The sequence below is a fragment of the Camelina sativa genome, chromosome 3, assembly GCF_030686135.1.
Source record: "Camelina sativa cultivar CO46 ecotype springtype chromosome 3, ASM3068613v1".
Lineage (NCBI taxonomy): Eukaryota > Viridiplantae > Streptophyta > Magnoliopsida > Brassicales > Brassicaceae > Camelina > Camelina sativa.
Window position 1 is genome coordinate 8,325,448 of NC_141882.1, and position 25,008 is coordinate 8,350,455.

The 25,008-nt window shown below is 37.6% G+C and overlaps 7 protein-coding genes across 10 annotated transcripts; 1 reads left to right on the forward strand and 6 right to left on the reverse strand.

Moving 5' to 3' along the window:
• Positions 1–244: 244 nt before the first annotated feature.
• On the reverse strand, positions 245–2,814 carry LOC104776169 (peroxisomal OPC-8:0-CoA ligase 1). Its single transcript, XM_010500181.3, has 4 exons — positions 1,370–2,814; positions 1,119–1,264; positions 760–827; positions 245–675 (listed from the first exon to the last, which is right to left on the reverse strand). Exons 1-4 carry the CDS (start codon positions 2,580–2,582, stop codon positions 453–455), a joined length of 1,650 nt encoding a protein of 549 aa, XP_010498483.1. The 5' UTR covers positions 2,583–2,814; the 3' UTR covers positions 245–452.
• Positions 2,815–3,392: 578 nt separating this feature from the next.
• LOC104776170 (uncharacterized) lies at positions 3,393–4,357 on the reverse strand. Its single transcript, XM_010500183.2, has one exon. It carries the CDS (start codon positions 4,160–4,162, stop codon positions 3,464–3,466), a length of 699 nt encoding a protein of 232 aa, XP_010498485.1. The 5' UTR covers positions 4,163–4,357; the 3' UTR covers positions 3,393–3,463.
• Positions 4,358–5,415: 1,058 nt separating this feature from the next.
• LOC104776171 (protein ALTERED PHOSPHATE STARVATION RESPONSE 1) lies at positions 5,416–7,956 on the reverse strand. Its single transcript, XM_010500184.3, has 4 exons — positions 6,805–7,956; positions 6,503–6,642; positions 6,188–6,411; positions 5,416–6,102 (listed from the first exon to the last, which is right to left on the reverse strand). Exons 1-4 carry the CDS (start codon positions 7,601–7,603, stop codon positions 5,463–5,465), a joined length of 1,803 nt encoding a protein of 600 aa, XP_010498486.1. The 5' UTR covers positions 7,604–7,956; the 3' UTR covers positions 5,416–5,462.
• A 1,824-nt stretch (positions 7,957–9,780) lies between these two features.
• LOC104776173 (WD repeat-containing protein DWA2) lies at positions 9,781–12,897 on the forward strand. 3 transcript variants are annotated; one of them, XR_015595388.1, is made up of 13 exons: positions 9,781–10,074; positions 10,163–10,246; positions 10,344–10,476; positions 10,606–10,717; positions 10,820–10,919; positions 11,033–11,160; positions 11,360–11,429; positions 11,648–11,744; positions 11,842–11,887; positions 12,099–12,172; positions 12,262–12,335; positions 12,415–12,473; positions 12,699–12,897. XR_015595388.1 is itself a non-coding variant. In XM_087508706.1 (13 exons), the coding sequence occupies exons 1-13, from the start codon at positions 10,030–10,032 to the stop codon at positions 12,738–12,740; spliced, it is 1,080 nt and encodes a 359-aa protein (XP_087364832.1). In that variant the 5' UTR covers positions 9,909–10,029; the 3' UTR covers positions 12,741–12,897. The 3 variants fall into 3 exon arrangements, 2 of the variants coding, with proteins under 2 accessions (XP_087364832.1, XP_010498488.1); XM_087508706.1 differs by having other exon boundaries at positions 9,909–10,074; positions 11,360–11,445; XM_010500186.3 differs by having other exon boundaries at positions 9,909–10,074; positions 11,656–11,744.
• Positions 12,898–12,938: 41 nt separating this feature from the next.
• On the reverse strand, positions 12,939–16,170 carry LOC104776172 (O-fucosyltransferase 6). The gene is made up of 9 exons (XM_010500185.3): positions 15,589–16,170; positions 15,420–15,479; positions 15,146–15,236; positions 14,885–14,961; positions 14,700–14,788; positions 14,424–14,607; positions 14,029–14,313; positions 13,613–13,944; positions 12,939–13,525 (listed from the first exon to the last, which is right to left on the reverse strand). Exons 1-9 carry the CDS (start codon positions 15,736–15,738, stop codon positions 13,081–13,083), a joined length of 1,713 nt encoding a protein of 570 aa, XP_010498487.2. The 5' UTR covers positions 15,739–16,170; the 3' UTR covers positions 12,939–13,080.
• Positions 16,171–18,258: 2,088 nt separating this feature from the next.
• On the reverse strand, positions 18,259–19,975 carry LOC104776174 (butanoate--CoA ligase AAE1). Its single transcript, XM_087501011.1, is given in 2 exon segments — positions 18,259–19,648; positions 19,651–19,975. Coding segments are annotated over 2 exon segments (1,449 nt in total). The 5' UTR covers positions 19,870–19,975; the 3' UTR covers positions 18,259–18,418.
• LOC104776176 (uncharacterized) lies at positions 19,948–24,807 on the reverse strand. 2 transcript variants are annotated; one of them, XM_010500188.3, is made up of 15 exons: positions 24,247–24,807; positions 24,066–24,163; positions 23,807–23,969; positions 23,609–23,719; positions 22,515–23,513; positions 22,244–22,396; positions 22,058–22,157; positions 21,888–21,982; positions 21,563–21,757; positions 21,401–21,457; positions 21,252–21,323; positions 20,974–21,072; positions 20,748–20,879; positions 20,495–20,668; positions 19,948–20,414 (listed from the first exon to the last, which is right to left on the reverse strand). In XM_010500188.3, the coding sequence occupies exons 1-15, from the start codon at positions 24,640–24,642 to the stop codon at positions 20,271–20,273; spliced, it is 2,988 nt and encodes a 995-aa protein (XP_010498490.1). In that variant the 5' UTR covers positions 24,643–24,807; the 3' UTR covers positions 19,948–20,270. The 2 variants fall into 2 exon arrangements, with proteins under 2 accessions (XP_010498490.1, XP_087357133.1); XM_087501007.1 differs by having other exon boundaries at positions 23,815–23,969; positions 24,247–24,769.
• Positions 24,808–25,008: the final 201 nt, after the last annotated feature.

The following is a 25,008-nucleotide window of genomic DNA, read 5'->3' on the forward strand; positions in this document are numbered from 1 at the left end:
TATGTAACTTTGAATGTTAAACAAGTTTCATTACCAAACTACACTTTTGTCCACACGGAAAACGTGAAACTGCCAGAAAAAATCCTCGTATTACCTCAAATTATTTCAGGTACATCTTTGCACAGGACATTTGTTAAAAGACTGGTGCAAGAGAAGTTAGGTATAGGGTAGTATCCAAGTTCTTTTGGCTTTGGCTGGTAAATTCATTTGTCTGTGGCCATGGTTAGATATCTGATCATAAACATTTTTGAAAATAGACTCTATTCAAATAAACATTAATGTTTGTTCTCTACATAATTTATGTATAATCATCTATGTTTTATTTCAACATGGATGTAATCATAGACATTGTTATCTAATATTTGTTTCTTTTCCACAGACGTTACAGAATTACTACAGTACAAACAATAACAATACTCATACCCTCTCATTATTCGTCTCATAAAAAAATATCAAAGCTTGGAGTTAGATGTTGCGAGCTTGATGAGATCCTTGCGCAAAATCTTGCCTGAAGGGTTCTTTGGTATGGAAGATACAAAAGCCACTTTTCGTATCCTCTTATAGGGTGCTACCTGTTTGGCTACAAACTCCATAATCGACTTCTCTGATAAGCTGCTCCCAGTTTTCCTTACAACATATGCCATCGGGAATTGCCCCACTGCTTTGTCCGGAAACCTGTAAATCGCCAAACCATTATAAACTCAAGACTGTTGTTTCTGGTTAAAAGAAGAAACACGAGGGTGTCGTTGTGACACTTACGGGATAACAGCAGCATCAGGGATTTCAGGATGAGTGAGCAGCAAAGACTCTAGCTCAGCTGGAGCAACCTATCCAATAATCAACAATCGAAGTTTAGCACAATTTTCATCTCGCTGTTATATATGAAAGAGTAATGTTCGAATATACTCAATCTCCATCCAAACAAACTTATCATAACACAACACACAATCATACTTCCAGGCTCAGAAATTACTTATTGGAGCAATGGAACAAACGGGTGTCAGGTTTCTAGCAATGATTTGATTGATAAATCAGTACTATTCCCTAATGCTGAATAAGGACACTATAGTCCATAGTATCAATATCAACCGTTGTTAAATGTGTATTGTATATCTTACCTGGTAACCCTTGTACTTGATCAGTTCCTTTAACCGGTCAACCACGAATATGAATCCATCTTCATCGATATAGCAGAGATCTCCAGTTCTTAACCATCCTTCAGAATCAAGAGTCGAGCTCGTAGCTTCCTCATTGCTGAAATAACCTACAATCGCAACAAACAACGCCCAAAAAAACATAAATCTTGGTGCTTTGATGATCTCAAAAACTTGAATTCAGAATCCTTAGAAAAGTTAGAAAAAAATTGTACCTTTCATTATGGAAGGACCCTTGAGCAAGAGCTCACCGGTTTGGTTCGGTCCAAGAATCTGACCAGTAACCGGATCAACAATCCTCCCCTCCATACTAGCCGACAATTTCCCGGCGGTGCCGTACCTCCGGCTTTCCTCAACAGTATCCGTGGAAGCTCCTATACCCGTTGACTCAGTCAACCCATAGCCTTGCATAATCTTAACCGTCGGATACTTCTCCGCGAACCCTTCAGTCACCTCCTTGCTCAACGGAGCTCCGCCGCACAAAACAGTGTGCAGGGAGCTCAAATCGTACTTAGCTTTGATCTGATCTGCGCCGTTGACCATCGCCACAAGAATCGGAGGCACGAGAGGCAGAAACGTGGCTTGATACTTCCCAATCGCAGACATCATCTCGTGCATCTCGAACTTGGAGAGAACGATGATCGTGGATCCGTAAGCGAGAAGACCAGTGGCGAACGCGGCTAAGCCGTAGACGTGAAACATAGGAACGGTGCAGATGAACCGTTGCTCTCCCTGCGACCCATCGTCAGACCCGAACCGGTTCACCACGGTTTGAACCATCGCGATTAAGTTACGGTGAGACGAGATCACCCCTTTGCTCATCCCGGTCGTTCCTGAAGAGTAAAGCAAAGTCGCCGTGTCGTCCTGGTCAACTCGCTCAATAACTCGGTTCCCACTCGGCTCCTTCTTCATCATCTCCGCCAGTCTCCTCACTTTTCCAACTGAGTCAACTCGCTCCTCGTCCATGTGCACGATAGGAAGCTTCGCCGCTGCGGCGGAGATTTTAGGGAGGAGCTGAGACGTGGTGAAGGCGAGGACCGGATTCGAGTCTTTAATCTGTTTAGCGATCTCTCCGGAAGTGTTGAGAGGATTCGTGGTGGTGATGATCGCGCCGAGCGACATCACGGAGAGACAAACGACGGGGAACAAAATCGAGTTCGGGGAGAGGAGAAGGACGACGTGTCCTTTTCGAATCCCCATCTCGTAGAGACAGTCGGCGACTGAGTCCACGGCGCGCCATAGCTCGGAGAAAGTGAGGTTGTTACCAGTGGAAGCGTCGATGAAAGCGATACGGCCGCGATGAGCTTGTGAAGATATAAAAGTGGTGACGTCGAGCGATGGATTCGGAGGGAGTGGGATTGGTGTTCGTTTGCTGTAGAATGTTGAGTTTGAGTTGCAGAAACCACTTCGTGAATTCACTGAAGCCATTTTTGTTTTTAGAATTTTGTTTCTCTGTTTATTTGAATTTTTTGATAAACTATACTTATTACCGTACTTGGGGACATTGGTCTCATATTTGAATAGATTGTTAAGGATTTAAAATGTTATTCAGAGTCTGTTCTTGTTAAATCAACATTTTGTTAAACTATGTTAAAATTTAGTATTATTAGTTTGTGATTTGTAAAAAGTTATTAAAAATTTTAACAAATTTAGTTTATTCAATTAAAACAAACCAAAGTAGCATTGTTAATAAGTTCAATTATTATGTTATTAATTTATGATTTTAGACATTTTTTAAATTACTAATCAACATTCCTGTTCTCTTGTTCCGACTTCCGAGATATTTCCATTTTCCAGGTCGTTTTAGACCACGTGGAAATTATGTTGTATTGAAGTATTCAACTTTGTTTAGTTTGACCAAAAAGTGAGAACCTCTTTAATTTTGATTAAGACGTAAAGCCCTTTTCGATATTATGGGCTGAGGCCTTTCTTTGAAGGCCCATACGTCCGACTCGGTGTAAGATTTTGTTAAACCAGAGGAACAGACAGGGGACTCTGTTGAGTTTGTTTTTGTTCCTCTATTTCTTTCTTTGAGATTTGACTTCTGTTTCTTCTTGGCTTAATTGTGTTTTTTTTTTCCATATCAGTGAGATTATCACTAGGTAGTGTCTGTATTTTCACTGTTGTGTTGTCTTCTTGTTTTGTAACATTCATTTTTTTGAGCAACAGAAAAGAAAACACTGTTTTATGTCTTCTTGTCTTTGCTCAATTATGTGTAATCGACTTTGTAAGATGATAATATTTCTGTATTTGCTTATAATTCTAATTTTTACAGGTATATTTATGTTTATGTATTCCAGAAAGTGAAATCAAACCGGAGATGTCTTAGCTGTGAGAATATTAAGAAGTGAAACTCTGGTCTGAATCAGTCGCCTGAAAATACACCCCAACTCGATCTCAAGCTCCTCAACTGCGATCTGTGAAGCCTCCAACCTTGTACCCGCGCTCTGCAACGCGACTTCGTCCCAAACGTCATCAAAGCAGCAAAACCGCATCGTAAATATCGAAGAAAAAGACCCTTTGCTTGGTTTTCTCTCGAGACAAGGAAGACACACGAGCGAGAACAGAGACTCAACCATAGTCATTATGGCTCTTCTCACTTCCTGCAAAACCTCCGCGACAAACAGAAGGTTCTGCTCTATGCTCTGCATCTCCGTCGTTCCTCTTCCAGCTCCTCCTTCAATACTCTTTAGACTATTCAAACACTTGAGGGTTTCCTTCTTGAGCTTGTTCCTGTACCGATTATAAGCTGCGATCTTCTCACTGAGGTTTGCTCCGTTACAGCGCAGAGTCAGCTGAAGATCTCGAAGGCTATGTCTCACTAGCGTCATGACGTCTTTTGAGACGTTACATACATCTAACATTATTAGTGAAGCTTCGGAGACTTGCTCGATCCATTTCTCTTTCCCTTGTTGAAACAGAGACTCTCTTGCTTCTGGACAGTGGTCAAGAAGATAGTTTGCAGAGTCTTGTAGTTCTCTCAAACCTTCCAAGTCCACTAGCGCCATTTGATTAAAACCTCCAAAGAATATTTGCCTGATTTCAAAAAGTAGGAATTCTAAGGAAAGATGAGAATGTAATGAGTGATTTGTGATTAGGGTTTAGTGAAATTATAGGGAGACTCCATAAATAGGGAATGTTTTGATTTGAATGAGGAAAGTACAATGAAAGAGAACCCTGAGGTCTTTTTTGTTGTGAGGTGCTTTTTGTTTGTACGTACGTGAAGACAATTGTGTTGGAAACAGGTCATTGAGGTTATAAATTCAAACTAGTTGAAGTTAGTGGTATATAGGAAACTTCCGTTTGTGTAAGTTGCTTAGGATTATGATACATTATGGATTTGATCTGATATTGTTGTCTACAAAACAAAACAAAACAAAAGGTTCAAATTATTTTGTTTAAACTAATCGGGTACCTTTATTAGAGAAATCATGCATGAACCAAGCCAGCCAGTGTAAATTTGTAATTATCTGAATTGTGAGGAATCAAAATGGAGACAACAATATATTTGTTTATATATCTGAGGATGTTCCAGAGTTTTCATATGCATTGTCTAATTTGTCCGTGTCGGTTTTAATAATTTATCAAATCCATCATTCTCTTAACACGGCGCCGTCATATATATTGAGATTTTGAGAGACCAACATTCGTTATCTGCTATACGTACGTGCCAGTATTATTGGTCTATACTACATAATACATATAGCCAGGTTGATCCTACAGCTAAATTCAGTTTCGTTAGATAATTTTTTTTCTTCTTCCAGATCTTGATAATTGAATAAGCAGACTCTCATTGCACCTGATAGATTCGAAGCCATTATTCCAACTTCCAAGTTTCCAACTCCCAAATTGTTTTGTATGAGCATAAAATCTAATCATTTGATTTTCCATTAAGAAGTTAAATGATGCTTATGAGTTCCTTATTAAAAATAAAGTTATGCTTATGAGTCGTGATCAAAAGATAATCACTTCATGAGTTTCTTTCTCATTCGTTTCCAATTATCAGGTTTCTTTAAAAAAAAAAAGCATGGAGCTTCCACAATGGTATCAGTTGACTCGGTATCATTAAATGAGGATTGTGCACCAATGAAAGACTTCTTGTCACGCAAGAAAACCCATGAGGGTTAGACTTGGAACTAACCTAAATGTTCATGACTGGAATGTACTCTCTTATCATCAAAGATCATCAAAGGCAGTATACGGCTAATGTCCATAATCAAAAATTCTAACGAAAAATTTAAAACTCTTCCAAGAACACGAGTGAAACAAAGATAGACGAATTTATAAGAACTAATACAAACTGGTACATTACGTGCACATCAATTCAAGTTCCTCGTAAGTCTGCTTCGAGTTTATAGCTAATTTCTCCATAGATTTGAATATCTGTTCCATGCTAGACTTCAGATTGAAAGCCCCCATTACTTCAACTGATGGTACTGTCTTCAACTTCCTTTGCATCTTAAGCTCTTCTTTCTCTAGCATCACAAGTTTCCTCTCTATATCTTTGGCTCCGCCATTAACCTTCCTCTGCTCTTCCAATTCCATCCTCTGTTTCTCCACCTGACGGGTTACGCGCATCAAAATCGAGTAAACCGCTTCCGTAAACTTTTTCTCTCCATCTGATCTCTCAAGGGTTTGTGACCAACTGTTAATAGCACCAAACAATGGTGGCTCTTCTGAGAGATCAGGTGTTGGTTCTTGAGGTTCTTGCTTCAAACATCTCATTAGCCAACTGTTCAAGGCCTTAACATACTGAGCCTGAGCATCAATCCAGTTCGATAGGTTTTGGCTCCAGTTCCTCAGCTCCAGTTTCAATTCCATAGCAAGCTCAAGCTGAGATATGTCTAGCTTTTCCTTTAATGTCATCTTATCAAGCTTCTTAGCCTCAGAGATTACGCAAGATTGTCTACTGTGACATTCTAACATAGAGCTCCACATATCAACCAACCTAAATATTGAGACACACCAACAAGCTGAGATAACTCATCAAGCTTCTTAAACAAGCTTAATGGTAATTATAGTTGTCTTAGTACCTGTGGATCAGTTTTTTCATCTGAGACCAGAGCTCTTCATCGCGTAACTTGTTTATCATCAGACATATGTTGTTTATCTTATGGATAGAGACTCTCATTCCCGTAGACAAACACTGAATGGAGGAACGAACGGCTTCAATTTTGCTTGGCTCTGCACTTTTCGATTCCAAACTCCTCAACTGTTTGTAGTTCTTCATGTGAGCTGTTCGGAGTTTCTCCTCAGCCTGTGTAGATAAACAATCAAAAGTCTTACGGAACATAAGAACTTGTATATGTTTTGCTAAAACCATATAGACAATTTTTGAGTATGTATACCTTGACTTCTTGGTACAGTTTCTTCTCCCACATGAATAGTTTCTTTAGAGTAGATGAAAGATTAGATCCAAAATCTTCAACTGGTTTGGGATCCAATGGAGTCATCATCATCTTCTTAGCGTAGAGAATGTTTGAAGAATCTGATACATAGAGCTAAACAGACTCAGAAACAAATAGAGAGAGAGAGAGAGAGAGAGAGAGAGAGAGAGAGAGAGAGAGAGAGAGAGAGAGAGAGAGAGAGAGAGAGAGAGAGAGAGAGTGACATCAATAAGGTAAGGAAAAAATCGAACATTACACTATACCTTGATAAACAGAGCTTTTCTGGTAGTATCTGAATCTTGAAGTGTCGAACATCTTCGAAACCTCGTTCCCCGATTCTGAAGCTTTCTTGAACATCTCTTGCAATTGCTTTGTGACTTCGGAGATATCTGATGAAACTTTTGATTCCTTCGCACCACTCTTTTTATTTGGTTTCTTCTCTGAGATTTTCAGATTTTTTTGTTTCGTTTCTTCAGCTTTAATCTTCTCGTCGTTTGGTTTCTTCTTCTTCTTCTTTGTCAAAGTGTCTTCTTCATCAAGGAAACGAGTGGTCAGTACTCTGTCTTTGGGATTCGGAGTGTACGGAAGCTCATAGCTCTCGAAGAAATTGATAAAATCCCAAGCGTAGTTACTCGGAGGCGGCGGTGGAGGAGTTCCGGAAACGTAACTCCTCCGGGAGTAGAACGAGTCATGATGATTGGTATTTAGGGATTCGAGTTTTGGACATCCGAATAAACTCGTTCCTTCTTCATCTTCTTCCTCGCAATCAGAGTCGAATTTGGGAGGCAAATCGGAATATGAACTGGTGACAGAGTGAGCTGGGGAAGATGATTCCGGCGAAGACGATTCGTCGGGTTCGGAATCAGCATCGGGCGGTAACTCGACGGCTTGATCGAAGAATCTATGAAGAGCTGGACCAACGGTGTTTAAAGAGAGGAGGTAAGCTGAGTGAGCGTCGGCTAAAGCGTAGCTGCGGCGGAGCGTTTCCTCAAGTGAGTTGCAGCGGTCACGGCATAGAGCGACGGCTGGTAAACCGTCGAGCTTTGAGGGAGAGCATCCCATAACGGTCTTCCCGGAGGAAAGGTTTGTGTGTGTGTTTTAAAAAACTCGGATTTGACGTATAAATAAATTACGACACTAATTACGTGATTAAGGTTAGGTGTAATTAATTTGACAAGGACACCACTATTCACGGATTTGAGACAAGTAATTATTAAAATATCTAGAATTATTAGAGAGCGACTAATTTTCTTGTTATGTTGAATTTTTGGAAATGTCTACGCAGCAATTGATATTCAAATCAGTTTTCTATACATACTGGATCTAATTTTTTAAAAATTGACAAAAAGGTTCATTTTGATAGTAAAACCGCATTACATGTTTAAAACGAAAAATTTTAAATAGAGAAGGGGAGTGAGTTATAGTGTGACACTTCTGCATATAAATGACTTTTTATATTTCGTTCAGGTAAATAAAATGATTACAATACAAAATAAGAGCCGTTGTTTTCTTGTAGATGAAGGGACATTGCAACCAAACTTCAATTTGGAAAACTAGTAATCATAAGGGGGAAAACAAACGTTACATTGATTTGGTGTCGTCTTTGTGCAATGGAACGAACCATGAAATGCAATATTCAACTTGGGAATCATTGGAGCATAGAAAGTGGAAAAAGACGTTTGTTTACAAAAGTTAAAGCTAAAAAGTGAAAGGTGAAAAGTTAAAAATTATAAAGGTTTCAGATTCAAAGTTAAAGTATTTTCTAATGAAATCATGCTCTAAAAGTATATCCTCGCAATAACATGCACATGTTTAGGCTATATATTGAAAATAAACTCATATTATAATCTTTTTTTTTTAACAACTCAAACTTCACGATTTTAGCTTGAAACAAAAAGTATATATAAGTGGAAATACAATGAAGTTTTTGTCAAGATATAAATCTCTATATCACCTCACTGGTCATCTCCGACATCATTCGATCTCCAATTTTTACTCATTACACCCTCTCATTCTAGTCTCATGTATATTAGTATATACACACTTGTAAGTAACTCATTGTCAGCATATATAATTAAGTGACAAATTTTCCTTTATCTACACTTATTTGGTCCTAATAACATTTTGTTTTTCTTTCTACTAGTTGTAGGCTTGTAGCAATTTTACAGATTACGATGAATATAGTTTTCAATAAAGGGTTGGTCGGAAATCTCCTCTCATAAGTTAGATTAAGGGTTGGGATCAAATAGTCCAAAAAATGATGAAGTATAAGTGCATATGCATGGGATGATGATGATGGGAATGGACCCTAGAAACCATTAAATATTGTCAATACTCTTTAAGTTTATCCATTCATCTGAGTAAGTACATATATAAAAAAAGGGTATGCACCAACGAGCATAGATCTGTATGCGCACGTCTCAACTTTTGAAGTCGTCAACTTAAGAAGAGTGATAGTTGGACTTCTGGTTTTGAGGCTTTTGAGAAGATAGGACAAAGTAAAAAAAAAAAAAAGGCAAAACTAAAATATACGTATAAACAATGCACGAGGATCTCTAGGTTTCCCTAAACGATCCCATCTGTTTAAAAGATGAAATTTTCTTTATAAATTTTTGGCGAAATAGTGGAAAGGTAAAGGAATGTTTCTTTTTTGGGGATGGTGGAGATCCACCTCCTCAATTTTTGTCATTTTATCACAACTTTTTACTACTTTTCTTACTAGGATATTCCCATGCGTATTATATTCAACTTAAAAAATTATTTCATTCACGAGTAACCACCCCTAACCCGTATTACTGAAAAGACGACAATGTTACTGTCTTGCATTGCATGAACGCAAACACATGCTTTGGGGTTTCTATAAAGTCATTAGACGAAGACATTTTACCGTACAATACATAGTCACTGTTTAATGTTTTTCTTTTGGTTAAGATTTATTTTGATAGTGACTATGTGTCATTTTTATAAATAATTTGTCAAAGAACATATTTCCTTCATAACATTGGCATGATATCGTACTTTTTAACATATATTGTTTTAGTTGGTTGCTTCAGAGTTGTTGCTGCGTTACCACTAATTAGCACCCACCAAATTCGTATAATACATGATTGTAGTGGTCCTTTTTTTGGTTTAGTCCAAGGCTTCACAAAAATACTCAAAAATAGACATCATTTTTTAGTTAACGGACATAAGATCATGAAAGCATCCCTCACGTACATTGTCTTTGTGGCTTTGCCTAGGCATTATCCAACAAACGTAATGATAGCATCCTCTTTTCTGATGTTGGATTCATGATTTTATGTTCTCTTTTGTAGTGATCAAACAACGTTATTAATTGTAACAGAGCTTTCGATTTATTAATTGGGCCTGAATATGAAGATAGGCCCATTAGAATCATCACTAACACGAAACCAGCGGAATCAAAATTGGTTGTGCATCTGCTTCATTCAGCTAAGTCTACCTGAATCAGTGCGTCGGCTCAGGCGACAATGCAAGGAGGGTCGTCGGGAATTGGATACGGTTTGAAGTATCAGGTGATTCATCATCTATTTCCTCTTCGGATCTTCATTACAAATTTTGATTAGAAGATTCTTTAAAGACGAAATATTTATTTGCTTTCAGGCTAGATGTATAGCGGATGTGAAAGCAGATACCGACTACACCAGCTTTCTAACAGGAACTCTAAGTCTGAAAGAAGAAAATGAGGTGAACCCATGTTTTTGATTGTGTTTGTTTCGTCTTCTATTGAATAGGGAAGATACTGAAAATTTTGTTCTTTTCCACCATTTGAGATACTTTAAAGGTTCATCTTCTTCGTCTATCATCTGGTGGATCTGAGCTGATATGTGAGGGTTTGTTCTCTCATCCTAATGAGATATGGGACCTTGCTTCTTCCCCTTTCGATCAACGCATTTTCTCCACTGTCTTCTCAACTGGTAAATTATGCTTTATCTTTGAGTTGATTAGTTGCTAGAAATTGGAGTTCTGGTAGAATCATAAGTTTTGTATTGGCTGGGAAGCTTGAATGTGTCAAAAAAACTCATAATGCTTTGTAATACGTTAAGGTGACACATTTGGAGCAGCGATATGGCAAATTCCTGAGTTATATGGTCAACTGAATTCCCCACAATTGGAGCGTGTTGCATCTCTTGATGCTCATGTTGGTAAGATTAATTGGTGAGTATCGTCTCAGCTGTCTACTGCTACAGTGATGCAGAAGTTTGAGAACTTATTTACTCATCTTATGGAAGCTGATTCTCGTATCACTGGTGGAAACAGTGTTCTTTGGTGGCCTTCTGGAAGATGTGACAAGTTAATCAGCATGGATGAACAAAATATTTTCTTGTGGAACTTAGACTGTTCAAAAAAGTCTGCTGAGGTGATTTAGCTATAAGGATATAGAGACAAACTCTTTTCTTTTAGGTGCTTTTGCCTACCAGGTTTTAAGATCTTTTGTAAGGTATTTTCGTTAACAGGTTCCGGTTTGTATAGGTTTTATCAAAGGATTCAGCTGGGATGTTGCATTCTTTATCTGGTGGAGCATGGAATCCACATGATGTAAATGCTGTTGCAGCAACTGGTGAATCATCTGTCCAGTTCTGGGACCTGCGTACTATGAAGTATGATATCACTGTTGATCTCCTTTGTTCCTGCATACTGTTAGGAGGTTTTACGCATTGATATTACTCACCCACGTTATTACATGCTCTCATGGGTTTTTTTAAATGTCAATTTAGTGTTAGTTGCTTTTGGTTTTACCCTTTCACATCAACTTATGCATATATGTTGACTTTTCTCTATGTTGTTTGTCCAACGAAGGAAGGTTAACTCAATTGAACATGCTCATGTACGCGGTGTTGATTACAATCCCAAGAGAGAACATATACTTGTAAGATTTCTCTCTTGTAAGTTGTACCTTCAAAAGCACTGCGAAATACTCTATTGAAGGAAAATAATGGTTTTTTGAAAAATCTGATGTGCATATTTGTTTAGGCTGTTCTTTACATTGTCCGGGCATAGAGCTGAACTTAATTGTTGTAGAACTCAATCTTTTGACTTGGTATGAGTATAGTATCATATCTTAGCTGTGATGGATTTAACATTCAGTTGTGCAGATAACTGCAGAGGATGAATCTGGCATACATGTCTGGGATCTCCGGAAGGCCAAGGTTCCTGTCCAAGAGCTTCCTGGTCATACACACTGGTATATTTGCTTCCGTTTCCTTTTGCAAACTTTTTTTTGTTAAAGTAACCAAGATTCTTGAATTTGTGCCTTTGTATGTTTCTGTTAAATTTTGAAGGACATGGGCTGTCAAGTGTAATCCTGAGTATGATGGACTGATTTTGGTACTCTACCCTCTTTCTCCTATAATTTTCTTAAGACAATCAAATCGTTCTACTTAGTAGTTACGTATGCCTCACCCTGTTTTTTAGCTGAAATGTGCAGTTTTATATTTGGTACATGCTTTGTTTTAGTTTAGAAAACAAAGCCTTTTCTTTAACTTTGCTCACACTATAATAATGATGTCAATTCTGATCCCTTCAATCGAAAACACAGAGCGCTGGAACAGATTCGGCTGTCAACCTGTGGTATGCTTCAGCATCATCCAGTGATGAAAAAACCTCACAAAGGTTGTGTCAAGTCTCCCTCGCACCCATGATTTTCATTTTTTTTTGTTTCTCCAACATTGTTTTGATTCTATAGTTACCATCTTTCTCAGCCCTGTGGAATCCATACGTCAGCGTGTGAACCCTTTGCTCAACTCATACACTGACTATGAAGACAGTGTATATGGTAAAATGTCTTACACCTTATGATTACCGTTTATCTTGTGAACCAAACAATACTTAATACTGTCTAATTGTCAACACAGGCCTTGCTTGGAGTTCACGTGAGCCTTGGGTTTTTGCATCACTATCATATGACGGAAGAGTAAGTAAATTTTCTCTGTAATCACAAGATCAACCTAAACTTTATGTAAAGACCCCATATAATCACAAGATCAACCTAAACTTTATACTGTATAAGACCCCATATAATCTCAAGATCAACCTAAACTTTATACTGTATAAGACCCCATATAATCACAAGATCAACCACAACTTTATATACAGACCTTTGGGGGATTCATCTGATTAATGTCTATTGCTTGTATAGGTCGTCATCGAATCTGTCAAGCCTTTCCTTCCGAGAGTATAGTAAAAAAAACTCAGCATCCTCTTTGCTCGGGCCCACACGACCCATCTTGGAAAAGAAGTTGGCACTATTGTATTTAAAATAATGTACTTTTGAGACAATCTTTGTGGATCTTGATGTATCTGTCTATTATCAGTAGCCCAGATTCTTTCGGTACCAATATCCAGGTGCTCTGATCTAAACAGATTCAACAACTAATTCTTGTCGGAAAAAGAAGAAAATGAATTGAAAAAAAAGGACCATTCCTCCTCGGATTGGATTTATATGTACATAAAGACAAGTTGAGGCATATGACCACAATAAAAAGGTTGAAAAACCAACTTTGAATCCTTCTATAACTGAATCAATCTGATAGCATTTCTTCTAGCTCAGGCTCATCCGAAATGGATGATGCATCATCATAATCTAACCTCGTACCATTATACAATCCTCTGTCCTGTAAATCAGTTTGGTCTTCCTCATAATCTGTCCCTGTTGACGACTCTGCATCTTCATCTTCGTTCTGTTCATCATTGCTTACTACAACATCTTTTTTGTTTTTCTTCCAAAGTTTTCTCGAATCCATATTTCCCGCCTTCAATTTAGTATCTTCGCATATACAAGTTGATGGATTCTCATGAAACTCACCTCTACCAGCTCGTACTTCCTTTGGCTCTCCCATGAATCCTCTCTGAAATGTTCTGACTCTTGAAGCAAACTCCTCCCAAGTAGTATTCTCTTTGCTCATAAACAACTTGTATAGCTTTTTCGCATTCGGTCTAATTGTCGGTTTATGTCCAAAATATCTCCTACATAAAAACCAAGAATCATTCAACACAATGCTAAAAAAACATAATGAAGTAGAAAGAAAGAATATTTGGTTTTGATTAAACTACCTTCGACCGGCTAATATTCTTGCCATGTTCCCGTTATTGTTGGTAACGAAGACATCACTTTCATCACACACAACGAAATCGAGTGCAGCCATCCGTGAAGAATAAGAAGAAAATGGTTTCAACTCCATTTTTGTTGCTATGGTGTCTTTTGAATAGAAATGAGGGAACAGTGCTTTCAAAGGAGCTAATGATTTCTCTCCTCCGTAAACTTCACCTGATGCAACGTATATATGAACATCGCTCCCATATCCCAAAGCTCTAAGCATTAATCCAACTTCTTCTGGTGTAAGCGGACATCTTCCTTGTCGCCTTTGCTTCTCCGGGTTATTTACCTGCCATGGAAGTTTAACTCGTTAAATCCAACAAGAAACAAGAAAAAGAAGAGGGCATGAAACAATAAGATTTTGTATCCCTACATGCAAAGTTTTCCATCTCCTTCTGATTGTTCCCAACTCTTTTTTCTCCTTGTCACCACCTCCATAGTAACATCCCGAGAAGGCAAGCATATCAGGTTCAAACCTAAGATGTAAAGCAATGAAGTGTTTGCTCTTTTTCCTCATTCTTCGGACCAATTCGTTACCCATTTCAATAATTGGATCAGTGAACTTAAGCGCATGATAGTTTACTCTACACCTCAGCTTCTGTAAATCATCTCTCAACTTGTTTGAAAGTCTGTAATCAAATTTATTTAATTGGACTGCCTGAAACAAAGAGTTGGTTCATACATAAGCATCATTAAGAAAGATGAAATCATGAAGCCTTAAGATGATATGAAGCTTAAGGATTAAGAGAGAAAAGCATGAAAACTTACATGCCTTTTCTGAAGAACAGGTAATACCCGATTGATGTAACATCTCTCATTGCATTTTCTCGGTACACGCATTCTACTAGGGCTCCATGTTCTCCCTCCTTTTTGTGGAAGTGTCTCTATGATTTTGACATCTTTTGAGAGAAATGACATAAACCAATCAACATCGAAAATATGTGAGAAGTCACTGCATCATAGGAAAAAACACAAAACTAGATGTTACTAAGACGCACAAAACTTTTGATTTTTACCAAAGCAAAAGCAAATCTGAGCAAGAACCTGGCATCTTTCCAGTAGGATTTCTGATCTAACTTTGGAATAACAAGTGTAGCATTTAGAATCCGAGCAGCAACAACAGCATCTACAATCTTGATCATCAGAACAATTACATGGTGAAACTCAGAACAAAACTTTAGTAACAAAAAAAAAATACCACAGAACCAGATAAAGCTATAGGAACTTACTCCAGTTCGTTGTTGGTTTAAACCACCGCTAGTAGCGATTGCCAAGTATCGATCATTCCTAGTAATTGCTTTAGCATCTGCAGTAGAAAAATCAAATGTAGTGTGTGACTAACAAACCTCATGAAATTCAAAAACTACTATTGGCTGATTCTAGCTTGCTAAACTATATTCCCAAATTGCAGAAACATTCAAGCATTCTAAATTGAACTCTCTCTAAATTTCATATATCTCTAAACACCAAAAGTGAAATAATTTACGCACTTGGGAACTTGGTGCTTGCATTACAGCAACCATAAAAGAATTCAGCATTCCAAGAACGCCAGATATCACGATCTGATCTCCCTCCATTTCTCTGCTTCCATTTAAAACAAACACACAAACCCCAAAAGAGCCAATAAGGTGAGATGCAACAAAAATATCCACACTTTACAACAAAAAGGCACACTTTGCAGCAAAGAAACATTACAAAAACCCATTTTGAGTATATCAAAATCATATATGTCAATCAACATATCAAAAAATTAAGAACCCTAACCGGAACTGTGAAAACTACTGGTATGTTCTTCTCATCATTGGATACAGAGATAATCCGCTTCTGCAATCAAAACAGAAAACAATGGCGTTAAGAAACAGAGAGAGATCATAAACAAAAATCTGTAAAGTCTAATAAAAGAGAGAGAGAGAGAGAGAGAGAGAGCGTGTACGGAGATGCGGCGATCGGAATCATCAGGAGGAGGTGAAAGAATGGAGAGAAGAGCGAAGAGGATGAGGAGAGCTCCAGAGACAGCGCATATTAGAGGGAGGAGACGACGGAGACGGTTGTAATAACTGTAGCGCCGCCGCTGAAAAGCCATTGAAGGCTACACGCGGCGCTTTTTTTACCTTCGCCTCGAAACAGAGCACGCGGCTCCAATGGAGACAGAAACACAAAAGTCTTCGTCTTTTAAAGAGAGGAGAGACAGAAGAGAGTTTTAAAAAAATTGTGAATCCCTCTCTGGTTTTCACGACATCTCCATCACCATTACAATCATTACAAGATTCTCTTCTCTCTCTCGTTCCAATCAAAGATTGAATTTTTATATTTATCAGAGAGAGAGAGGGAGAGAAAGGTTGAATTTTTATTTATATATATTGAGAAATGTAATTTTTTGTTTTTGTTTTTTTTTGTTTTTGTGTTGGGACAGTTCTTATAGATTTCTGGGCTCTGAAAGAAATGAGGCACCGCCTCCAGCACTTGCTTCTAACAGCTTTTTTTTTTTTTTTTTTTAATTTCATTAATTATTCTTGAATTTAATTTGAGTTTTAATGATAAATATTTAATCACTATGATGAGCTGGATTGAGAATCTTGCAAATGCAAGTTATTCTATTTTTGTTGATTTTGATTGTTAATTTTCCTGTTTTGCTTATTTACACTTATCAGGACATTATTTGTTTCCTAATAATTGATTTTATCAAAAATAAAATGGACAATTTTTAAGTTCACCTCTAGGGTGAACCTTTCTTATTTACCCCTTCTTAGTTAATGAAACAACTTATTGATTAATAAAACAAATTATGTATATCAATTAATTTTAAAACTATTAATTTTAAACATTATATTATAGTTATAATTTATAACATCTAAAGATTCTAAACTCAAATCACTCTTTTCATAAACCCAAATTAAAATACAATTTTTTTTAATTGTAAAATGTAAACTCTAATCACTATTTTTATAAACCCAAACCGACATATAATTTTGTTTAATTGTAAAATCTAAACCCTAACCACTATTTTGTAAACCCAAATCGACATATAATTTCGTTTAATTGTAAAATCTAAACCCTAAACTCTAAGCATTCTTTTGTAAATCCAAACCAACATATAATTTTGTTTAATTGTAAAAACTAAACTCTAACCACTTTTTTGTAAACCCAAACCGACATATGATTTCGTTTAATTGTAAAATCTAAACTCTAATCATTATTTTATAAACCTAAACCAACATAATTTCTTTAATGAAAAAACTACAGAAATAGTTTCTTTAATTTGTTTTGTATTTTTATTTTAATTTTGATTTATTTTATAAATATGACATAATATGACAGTTTGTTGTATTTTGATTGGTTAGCTAAAAAGGGGTGGATAAGAGTGGTTTACCCCTAGGAGTGAACCCAAGAATTTTTCAAATAAAATTAAGAGATAAAATTAGTGTTTTTGTAAACTCTTTAACCATCTTTTGACAATAGAGCCAGTTGTAAGCTTTTGTTTATGTTAAATCACTTTACAACTTTAGATTACTGTCTCAATTTCCCATAATGGTGTAAATATTACTCTTTGCTTTTTAGCATTTGTTATATTATTCGTCCTTATCAATTTTCTTCTTTATTAGAGAAAAAGAAGAATATTTGAAAATTTAACTATTTCGGTTATTAGCTTTTGCTAAAGAGTGTAAGTGAACAAATAGCGTGAACTGCAAAGGAAAGTATACTCTTTTTGTCTTGTCATGTTACACTGTTTCTGTTTGCTTGGTCTTGTCACAATCGCTCAACATAAATGGTGTGAGCCGGTTTGAGGAATTTTGGATTCGTACTCCATACCAAATTCGGGAAAATAATTAACGGTTTTGAGATCATCTACCTATGGTCTAAGTCTAACCCGAGTAAGAGGTCCGGTCTAGTTACGCAATCGTGTAATGTATTATTGATTGAGACAAAAAAAATAATTCACACGCAAATCGTAGATTGATTATCATGGTAGATTAATCGTTTGTTTATCTTTACGCCTTCATCGAATCATTAAAGATGATGATTCTCTTTTTCTTGGTATAACTTACAAGTTTCACCATGTGAAACGTAGTGTTTTATTAAGTGTGTCAACCATATACTTGAGATTTATAGTAAGTTCACTCATTTCGTTGCAATGTTAACGTCTACTTTTCTTGAATACGAATATAGGATACATTGTAATCGATTACAAAAGATTTCATCAGGATCATCAAAATTTCATTTCTGTTTGGTACCAAGATTCGTTTAGTGATAATAAGTTTTGTGATTAATTTTACTGTAGTTAGAGTAATATAAATAGTACTATTTATAATCTCTTTCGTTTACTTAGGGGTGTATTATAGTAAACGGTTTACTATAATACACTTGTGAGTTGTCAATTGTACACTGTAATGTATATGTTGATCACGACTTCCTAAGAACTACAGTAGTACTTTATTTAGTTTTCTTAAAAAAGTCGAAATCTAATAAACAAATTGCAGTAAAGAACAACAAAAATAGATAATTAAGAGACAATCATCCAAGGATTGATTCCCTTAAAGATAAGATATATCCACTTGACATCAGATTCAACTCTCTCTAAGTCAGAAATCGAATGCAACAGATCTAATTTTCCGGAAGTCAATTTCATCCCGGTCTTCTTTATTTTAGAAAACATACAAACTTGGGTTAAGTTTTTTTATTCACACAACATGATCTCATAGACAGAAGTAATTTTATAACACACATTTCGAAGAGGGTGGAAGTAATAAAAATAGCTTACCAATTCATAACTTGCTTACGCTTTTCTTTGATAAGCTTCCCAAAGCCTTAGCCTTGGTCCTCAGAACAAACTTCTGAACTTTTCCAGTCGATGTTTTAGGAAGATCCTCAAACACGATACTCCTCGGAGCCATGTAATGGGGAAGCCTGTCCCTGCAATAGCTTATAAGCTCCTCCGCACTGACCTTAGACCCGTCTTTGAGCTTCACAAATGCACAAGCAGTCTCACCCCAATACTCATCTGGCCTCGCAACCACAGCTGCTTCAAGAACGTTAGGGTGAGTGAACAGAGTAGACTCAACTTCAATCGAGCTAATGTTTTCTCCTCCAGAGATTATAATGTCTTTCGATCGGTCTCTGAGCTCAATGTATCCGTCGGGGTGTTTAACACCTAAGTCACCACTCCAAAACCAGCCTCCTTTAAAAGCTTCCTTGGTTGCTTCAGGGTTCTTTAAGTAACCATTCATCACTGTGTTTCCCCTGAAGACAACTTCACCCATAGTCACACCATCAGCTGGCAAAGTTCTCAAGGTTACAGGATCTTTTACTTGTATTTCCTCGATCCCCAAATGATTAACGCCTTGTCGGGCTTTCATTTTCGCCTGTTCTTCTCTAGGCAAAGAGTCCCACTCAGGTTTCCATGTACAGATAGTGCCTGGTCCATAAGTTTCAGTTAACCCATAGGAATGGAACATAGAAAACCCCAACTCTTCCATCTTGTAAATCACATGAGCTGGTGGTGGTGCAGCACCGGTTATAAAGGATACCTTCCCCGGAAGCGGTTTCTGCTCGGATTCAGGCGCGTTGATGATCATATTCAATATTGTTGGCGCACCTGCCATGTGAGTCACCTTGTGCTGGGAAATATTATCGAATATACCCTTGGCAGTTACATTCCTCAAACATATATTAGTCCCACCAATAGCAGTAACACCCCACAATAAGCACCAGCCATTGCAATGAAACATGGGATTAGTCCATAAGAAAGTAGGCGATGAGTGCATTTCGTTGAGCAAAACCGCAGCCAGAGAATTCAAATAAGCACCTCTGTGACTATAAACAACACCTTTGGGGCTTGAAGTGGTACCTGACGTGTAATTGACAGATATAGGATCACACTCATCGTTTGGTCGTTTAACCTCGAAATCAGATTTCCCCATGGCCACAACATCTTCGTATTCCATCGCATTCTTTTTCCCTGAAACAGATTGAACAAGAGGCATGCGATAAATCAAGCTAAAAAAAAAAAAGTTGTAACCACATCGCCGGTGGAGATCCCGAGCTGGGAGAGAGCAGATGCGAGTCTGATGCAGCGGTCACGAGTCTGGCGCCACGTGTACTTGACGGAGCCATAAACTACGGAGATTCTATCAGCGTAGACGACGGCAGATCGATCGAGGAAACTGATCGGAGTGAGAGGAACGTAGTTGGCCGGAGACTTGATAGCTCCCTCCATCTTCTTTGTTTTGTCCGCCGGAAAAGTAGTAGTCTTGAACTTTGACTGTTCCTCTTTATTTGAAACGCAAATCTAGCCTTTGGATTTTTGTCGTATTATGTAATAAGCATACATCTATTTGGTTTTTGCTATCTAGTGGTCTACACCACATATTCAGTGTCGTATTAACTTTTTTCTTTTCTTGCAAAAAACACATTTTACATGTTTTTCATTTTCAAGTATAGTACATAATTTGTTATTAACTGTAAATATCTAGAGCTTAAATAAATTCACACATCCTTACAGTAATTAGTTAAAAACAGTGTCTTCGTAAAGGTACCCTACCCATGAAATAGCTCAAGAAAAGCCTGAGAGTTAGAGAATGGCGATGCAGTACTCGTGTGGACATCAGATCTGGCAGTTTAGGCCCTGGAAGATTTTGTCTCTGCTCCAGCAACAGTCATCAAGCTTCCAGTGTCAGACATGTAGTGATAATTGTAATTGATTCTGGTCACTAAATCAGCCAAGTGAGGAAAGTGTCCCACATTCAGCTTCGAAGACAACACCTGCAAGTTCAATTTCCCATACTCAATTAGATTTAGTTAAGGTTTTATACGTACTCAGAGTTTGAGATAAGTGGCCTTACTCTAAGGAGGAAAGCAATACAGTCCTCAAATTGTTTCTCGATCCTGTCTATCTCCATTTCGCATCTCGCCTTCATCGCTGAAACTGCTCCTCCGCTGCTCAGAGTCTGTTGTATTGAGTAGAATTCTAGGGCTAAACCAAGAATCATGTTGATCCGACTTGCTATGATTGCCCACTATACAAAAAAAAACCATCAAACACTTGGTGTTATAGCTCTTCAAACTTTTGTAATGCATTTAAGAATGGTCCATTACCAGCTTTTCTTGTACCACAAAGCATTGCCTCTGAATCGATAACAAGTAGGTCTCATGTACATATATGACCTCATCTAGAGACCCTGCTTTTACCATAGATTCACACAGTTCACGCCACGCGGTGTGATATACCTGTTTACAAAATCCAGTTAAGCCTGACAAGCTTTTAATCTTAATTCAAGCAGCAAACGGTAATTGTAACTAATTCTTCAGTATCAGACAATACCCTGTCCATTACGTATTGATGAAAAGCATCCACAAAATTGAGGAGCTTTTGTTCCAGTAACCAGTGGTGCTTGCGGATTTTTGTTGCAGAGCCTTTACCCTATAATACATAAACACCAAAGTTACTAAGCTTATCAAACTAAACCACATTATTATGATTCCTCTTTATAATTATCCTTATTGATAAATAACAAAACTGATTAGGCTCTTTGAAATTGAATTGAAGTGTCACATTTAACAGTTTAAAATGAAAAAATGAGTTTGGGAGATAACAAAGACCTTCCACATCCATCTTCGTGCTTTATCAAGCACGTATTTTGCTCGCTTGACCTTCAACAAAAATCCCATCACCTGTTTACATTTAAATAATCAAAACACAGAACATCGAAATGTTTCCCCAAAAAATTAGCTGCATAAGAAAGGGTTACCTGGTTATATTTCTTAATGGCCTCACTATTGGCAATAAGCTCAAGCGGCCATGGCACCTTAAAAAAGAAAATAGTTTAGTCCTTTCAATACACATATATGTAGCCCATGTAATATGCCAATACGCAGCATTTATGTGGAAGACTATATGTGTTTCTCTATACCTTGTATGTGAATTTGAGAGACTTAAGACAATCTATCCCAAAGTTGTTAACACGGCTTTTACGAGTTGAAGTAAGTGGTATTACGTCACCCTTGACATCTTTGTCTCTTTCTAAACAATCTTCTCTGGAAATAGATACCACCAATGAATCAGGACTGCTTAACAACATGGCATCAGCTGAATTTCTAATTGATTCCTGTCGATAATCATTACAATTTGGAATTTAGTTTGTCTGTATGAACACGATTAAGAACCAGAATCTGTTTGTAAGTGATAACCAAGATGAGAGCAGTGTCGCCAGAACGAGGTTCATCAAGAGTGGTTACCTGAAGGATTATGTTCAACTCAAAATCATCATTTGATGACTCTCCCTTGCCCAGCCTATCGAATATGACAGTCAGAAAATGTTGCAGAAGGTCCCCTGAATTTTTGAAGGATTTATTAAGATTCAAGATACGAACCTATTGCCAAAGAAGCTGAAGCACATAAAACATACCTGAACCTAACAAGTAAATGGCACGCAACACTGCAAGTTCGTGCATCAATTTCCAATCATTCATTAGTCTTGACAAAATCACTTTACCAATGTAGTCCGTCTACAACACACACACAACTTTCATAAGGTAACAGAAGTATGAAAGCTAAAGCAAGTAACAGCGACGCAAAGCTTACATCACCGTACCTGCCTTCTGATGTAGATTGTGAAGCATTCTTGCAATATAACAACAGGAAGTGGAGTATCACTTGGCTCTTCCTTAAGCATCCAGCTGAGAACTCTTGAAGGAAGTGTACTATTCTTTTGGAAAGGTAAAAATTCTGACATATGGAGCTTCGGCTTTTTTTGTTTTGTTGATCACAAAGATTTCAAAATAAGCTATCAGAAACTATTGCACACGGGAGAAAAGTGAGGGATTGGACATAAAATGAATCATAGAATCATCAGTATCAAGTACCTGGAATGACGGAAGCAAAGTGGGAAAGGGAAATAACGTTTCTAGAACTTTGGTGTCATCCTGAGAAGAAAGATACTCAGATGTACCAAATTGAAATCCAAATCTGTAGTTTGTTCCGCTCAATCCAGCATCTGCCAATCCAGATCCCTCAAAAACAGCACTCAACAAACTCTCATCATTTAAAGAGGGTAAACAATAGTTTTGTGATAAGTTCAAGGCATTCCACGCCTTTTTATTCCTCTGAAGATCTATTTTAGATACTGAAACAACAACGTTTTCATGACAGAATAACCCTTGCAATGCCTTCTCGGCAGCGAGACCAGTTTTTTCGTTCCCATCAAAAGTAACATAACATGCACTCTGGTGTTCCAGTTTGGCCTCCCTAGATCTTTTCTCTTGCACAGCACCAACCAACAACTTATACCACATTCGATCTGAGTAGGTGGGAACCGGAAGATCTTTATCACCCATGCCATTCACCAGCTCTCCACTTATATATGATGCTAAAGTTGGAGAAATCTCCCACTCATCCAACTCATCTTTCCACAGATATCTAGATACATGATCACCATGGCCTATAAGGCCGGCAAGTGATAGACAAAAGATTTCAGACAAGGATAAATCTGCAGTGCTTCTAAAGCTGTTCTTTTCAGCCAGGGGTATGGCAGTGTCCAAATTCCCAAAACCATTTCGCCCACGGTACTGAATCTTTCCAGAAATTTCTGAAGACGTGGAAGGAATATGCTGAATCAGCTGCAGTGACTTTCCAGCAGAAACAATTGACTTACAGATGTCTTTTATGAATAGTGGGCATAACACCCGATTATTCTGGTCTTTTTCTTTGTCAGAAACTGAATTGGAGTCATTCACGTTCACTCCTTTCTTTTGATTTAGCTTAGTTACATTTGATTTTGGACCCGGCACCCTCGTCATAATATAGCTTTTCTCCCAAAACTCTGCATCGTCAACGGAAACTGACTGGTTGGCTGTAAAAAATAACTGCGAAGAACAAAAGTTAATCTTCACCTACCTCTTCCAAGAACAAAAGTCGTTTAATACTCATCGAACATAAATACAATTCAAAGAACACCTACCTCTTCAAAAGGATCATCAAGAGTTCCCTCAAACAGCCATGAATCCAGCCCCTCTACATAAGGCAATAAACTTCCAGCAAATATTTGCAGCAGCATGTGAAATCCTTCCACCTGGTCAAAATATTATCAATATACCAGTTATAAAATTGAACCACGAAAAGGGAGAAAAACACAAAAACTCAGGAAAAAGGCCACAACCTCACCACCTTGTACAAGGCATACTTCATCTAGCCTCTTGTAAAGGTAATCAAGAACGTGAACAGCAATTTCAGCTGCCGAAATAGTTGAACCTGACTCAAAATACGCATGAGGGAGTGCACCTCGTACAACTTGTAAGAGATATTCAGCACCTGAACACAGACTACCAAATAGAAAATAAAGATGAAGACTGCTATAAAATATAACTTCTTGAACCGAGAAAGAGCATCCGATAAATAAAAGTATCTAGGCTACACACCTAGATAAAGAACTAGTTAATCCCAATAGGGTTGGAGTGACAGCAATATTAGAATTGTTGATCTTCACTTCCTCGTTCAACGCAATATCTCTGAGTCTCTGATCCAATACCAATTCTATATCAGTCTCCACACCACAATTGTTCAAGAACAGATTAAAGAAAATAGAAGGGGATAACTTGCCTCAAGCCAAGCAGAGATAGAGTTAGAAAACGCCATTAAAGTAGGAGGAGATCTAGAAGAGGTATTAATTCCAGAGACAATAGACTCAACAAGCTTCAAACATGTTGCAGCATACAAAAACCCAGAGAGAAGAAGATGAAGGCTTGACTGAGACAAATGAGAAACTCGTATCTCACTTTTAGGGCGAAAAGTCTGTTCCTTTTGGTGCCAGAGAATGAAGGGACTAGAGAAACCTTGCAATGCTTGTAAGAGACCTCTCACCAGATCCAATTCATTCACGCTCACTGCTAGTTCTGAGTGGTGTCTCCAAACTCTGCGACTGCACATCGCTCCCGGAATTGGGGTTTCTAAGCCAGCGCGATCAACTCGAAGCAACGACGAGAGCAACGACTCCATAGCTGGGTTCAGCTACTATAAATTTTGATTTTCCATACCACAATTGACTCTAAAGAGGGAAATCGAAGAACCTTTACTAATTAATTGCTATGGATGAATTTGAGAAAAAGGGAAGAGAAAAAGGGAGAGTGAGAGTGTGAGCGAGAGCAAATGAAAAAGGTCTCTAATGGGCCCAAATTATACTTCTCCACTTAGCCCAATAAAGGCCATCGCAGTTAATTGTAATTACCAAGGGATTCGAATTTTTAATCAACGTAACAATAACAAAGAGTATTTAGGGTTATAGGGTACTACACTTTCTTAGGTTTTATATCGTTTATTAGATTCAACTGGCTCATAAGAAATGTATACAGAAAATTATTGCAA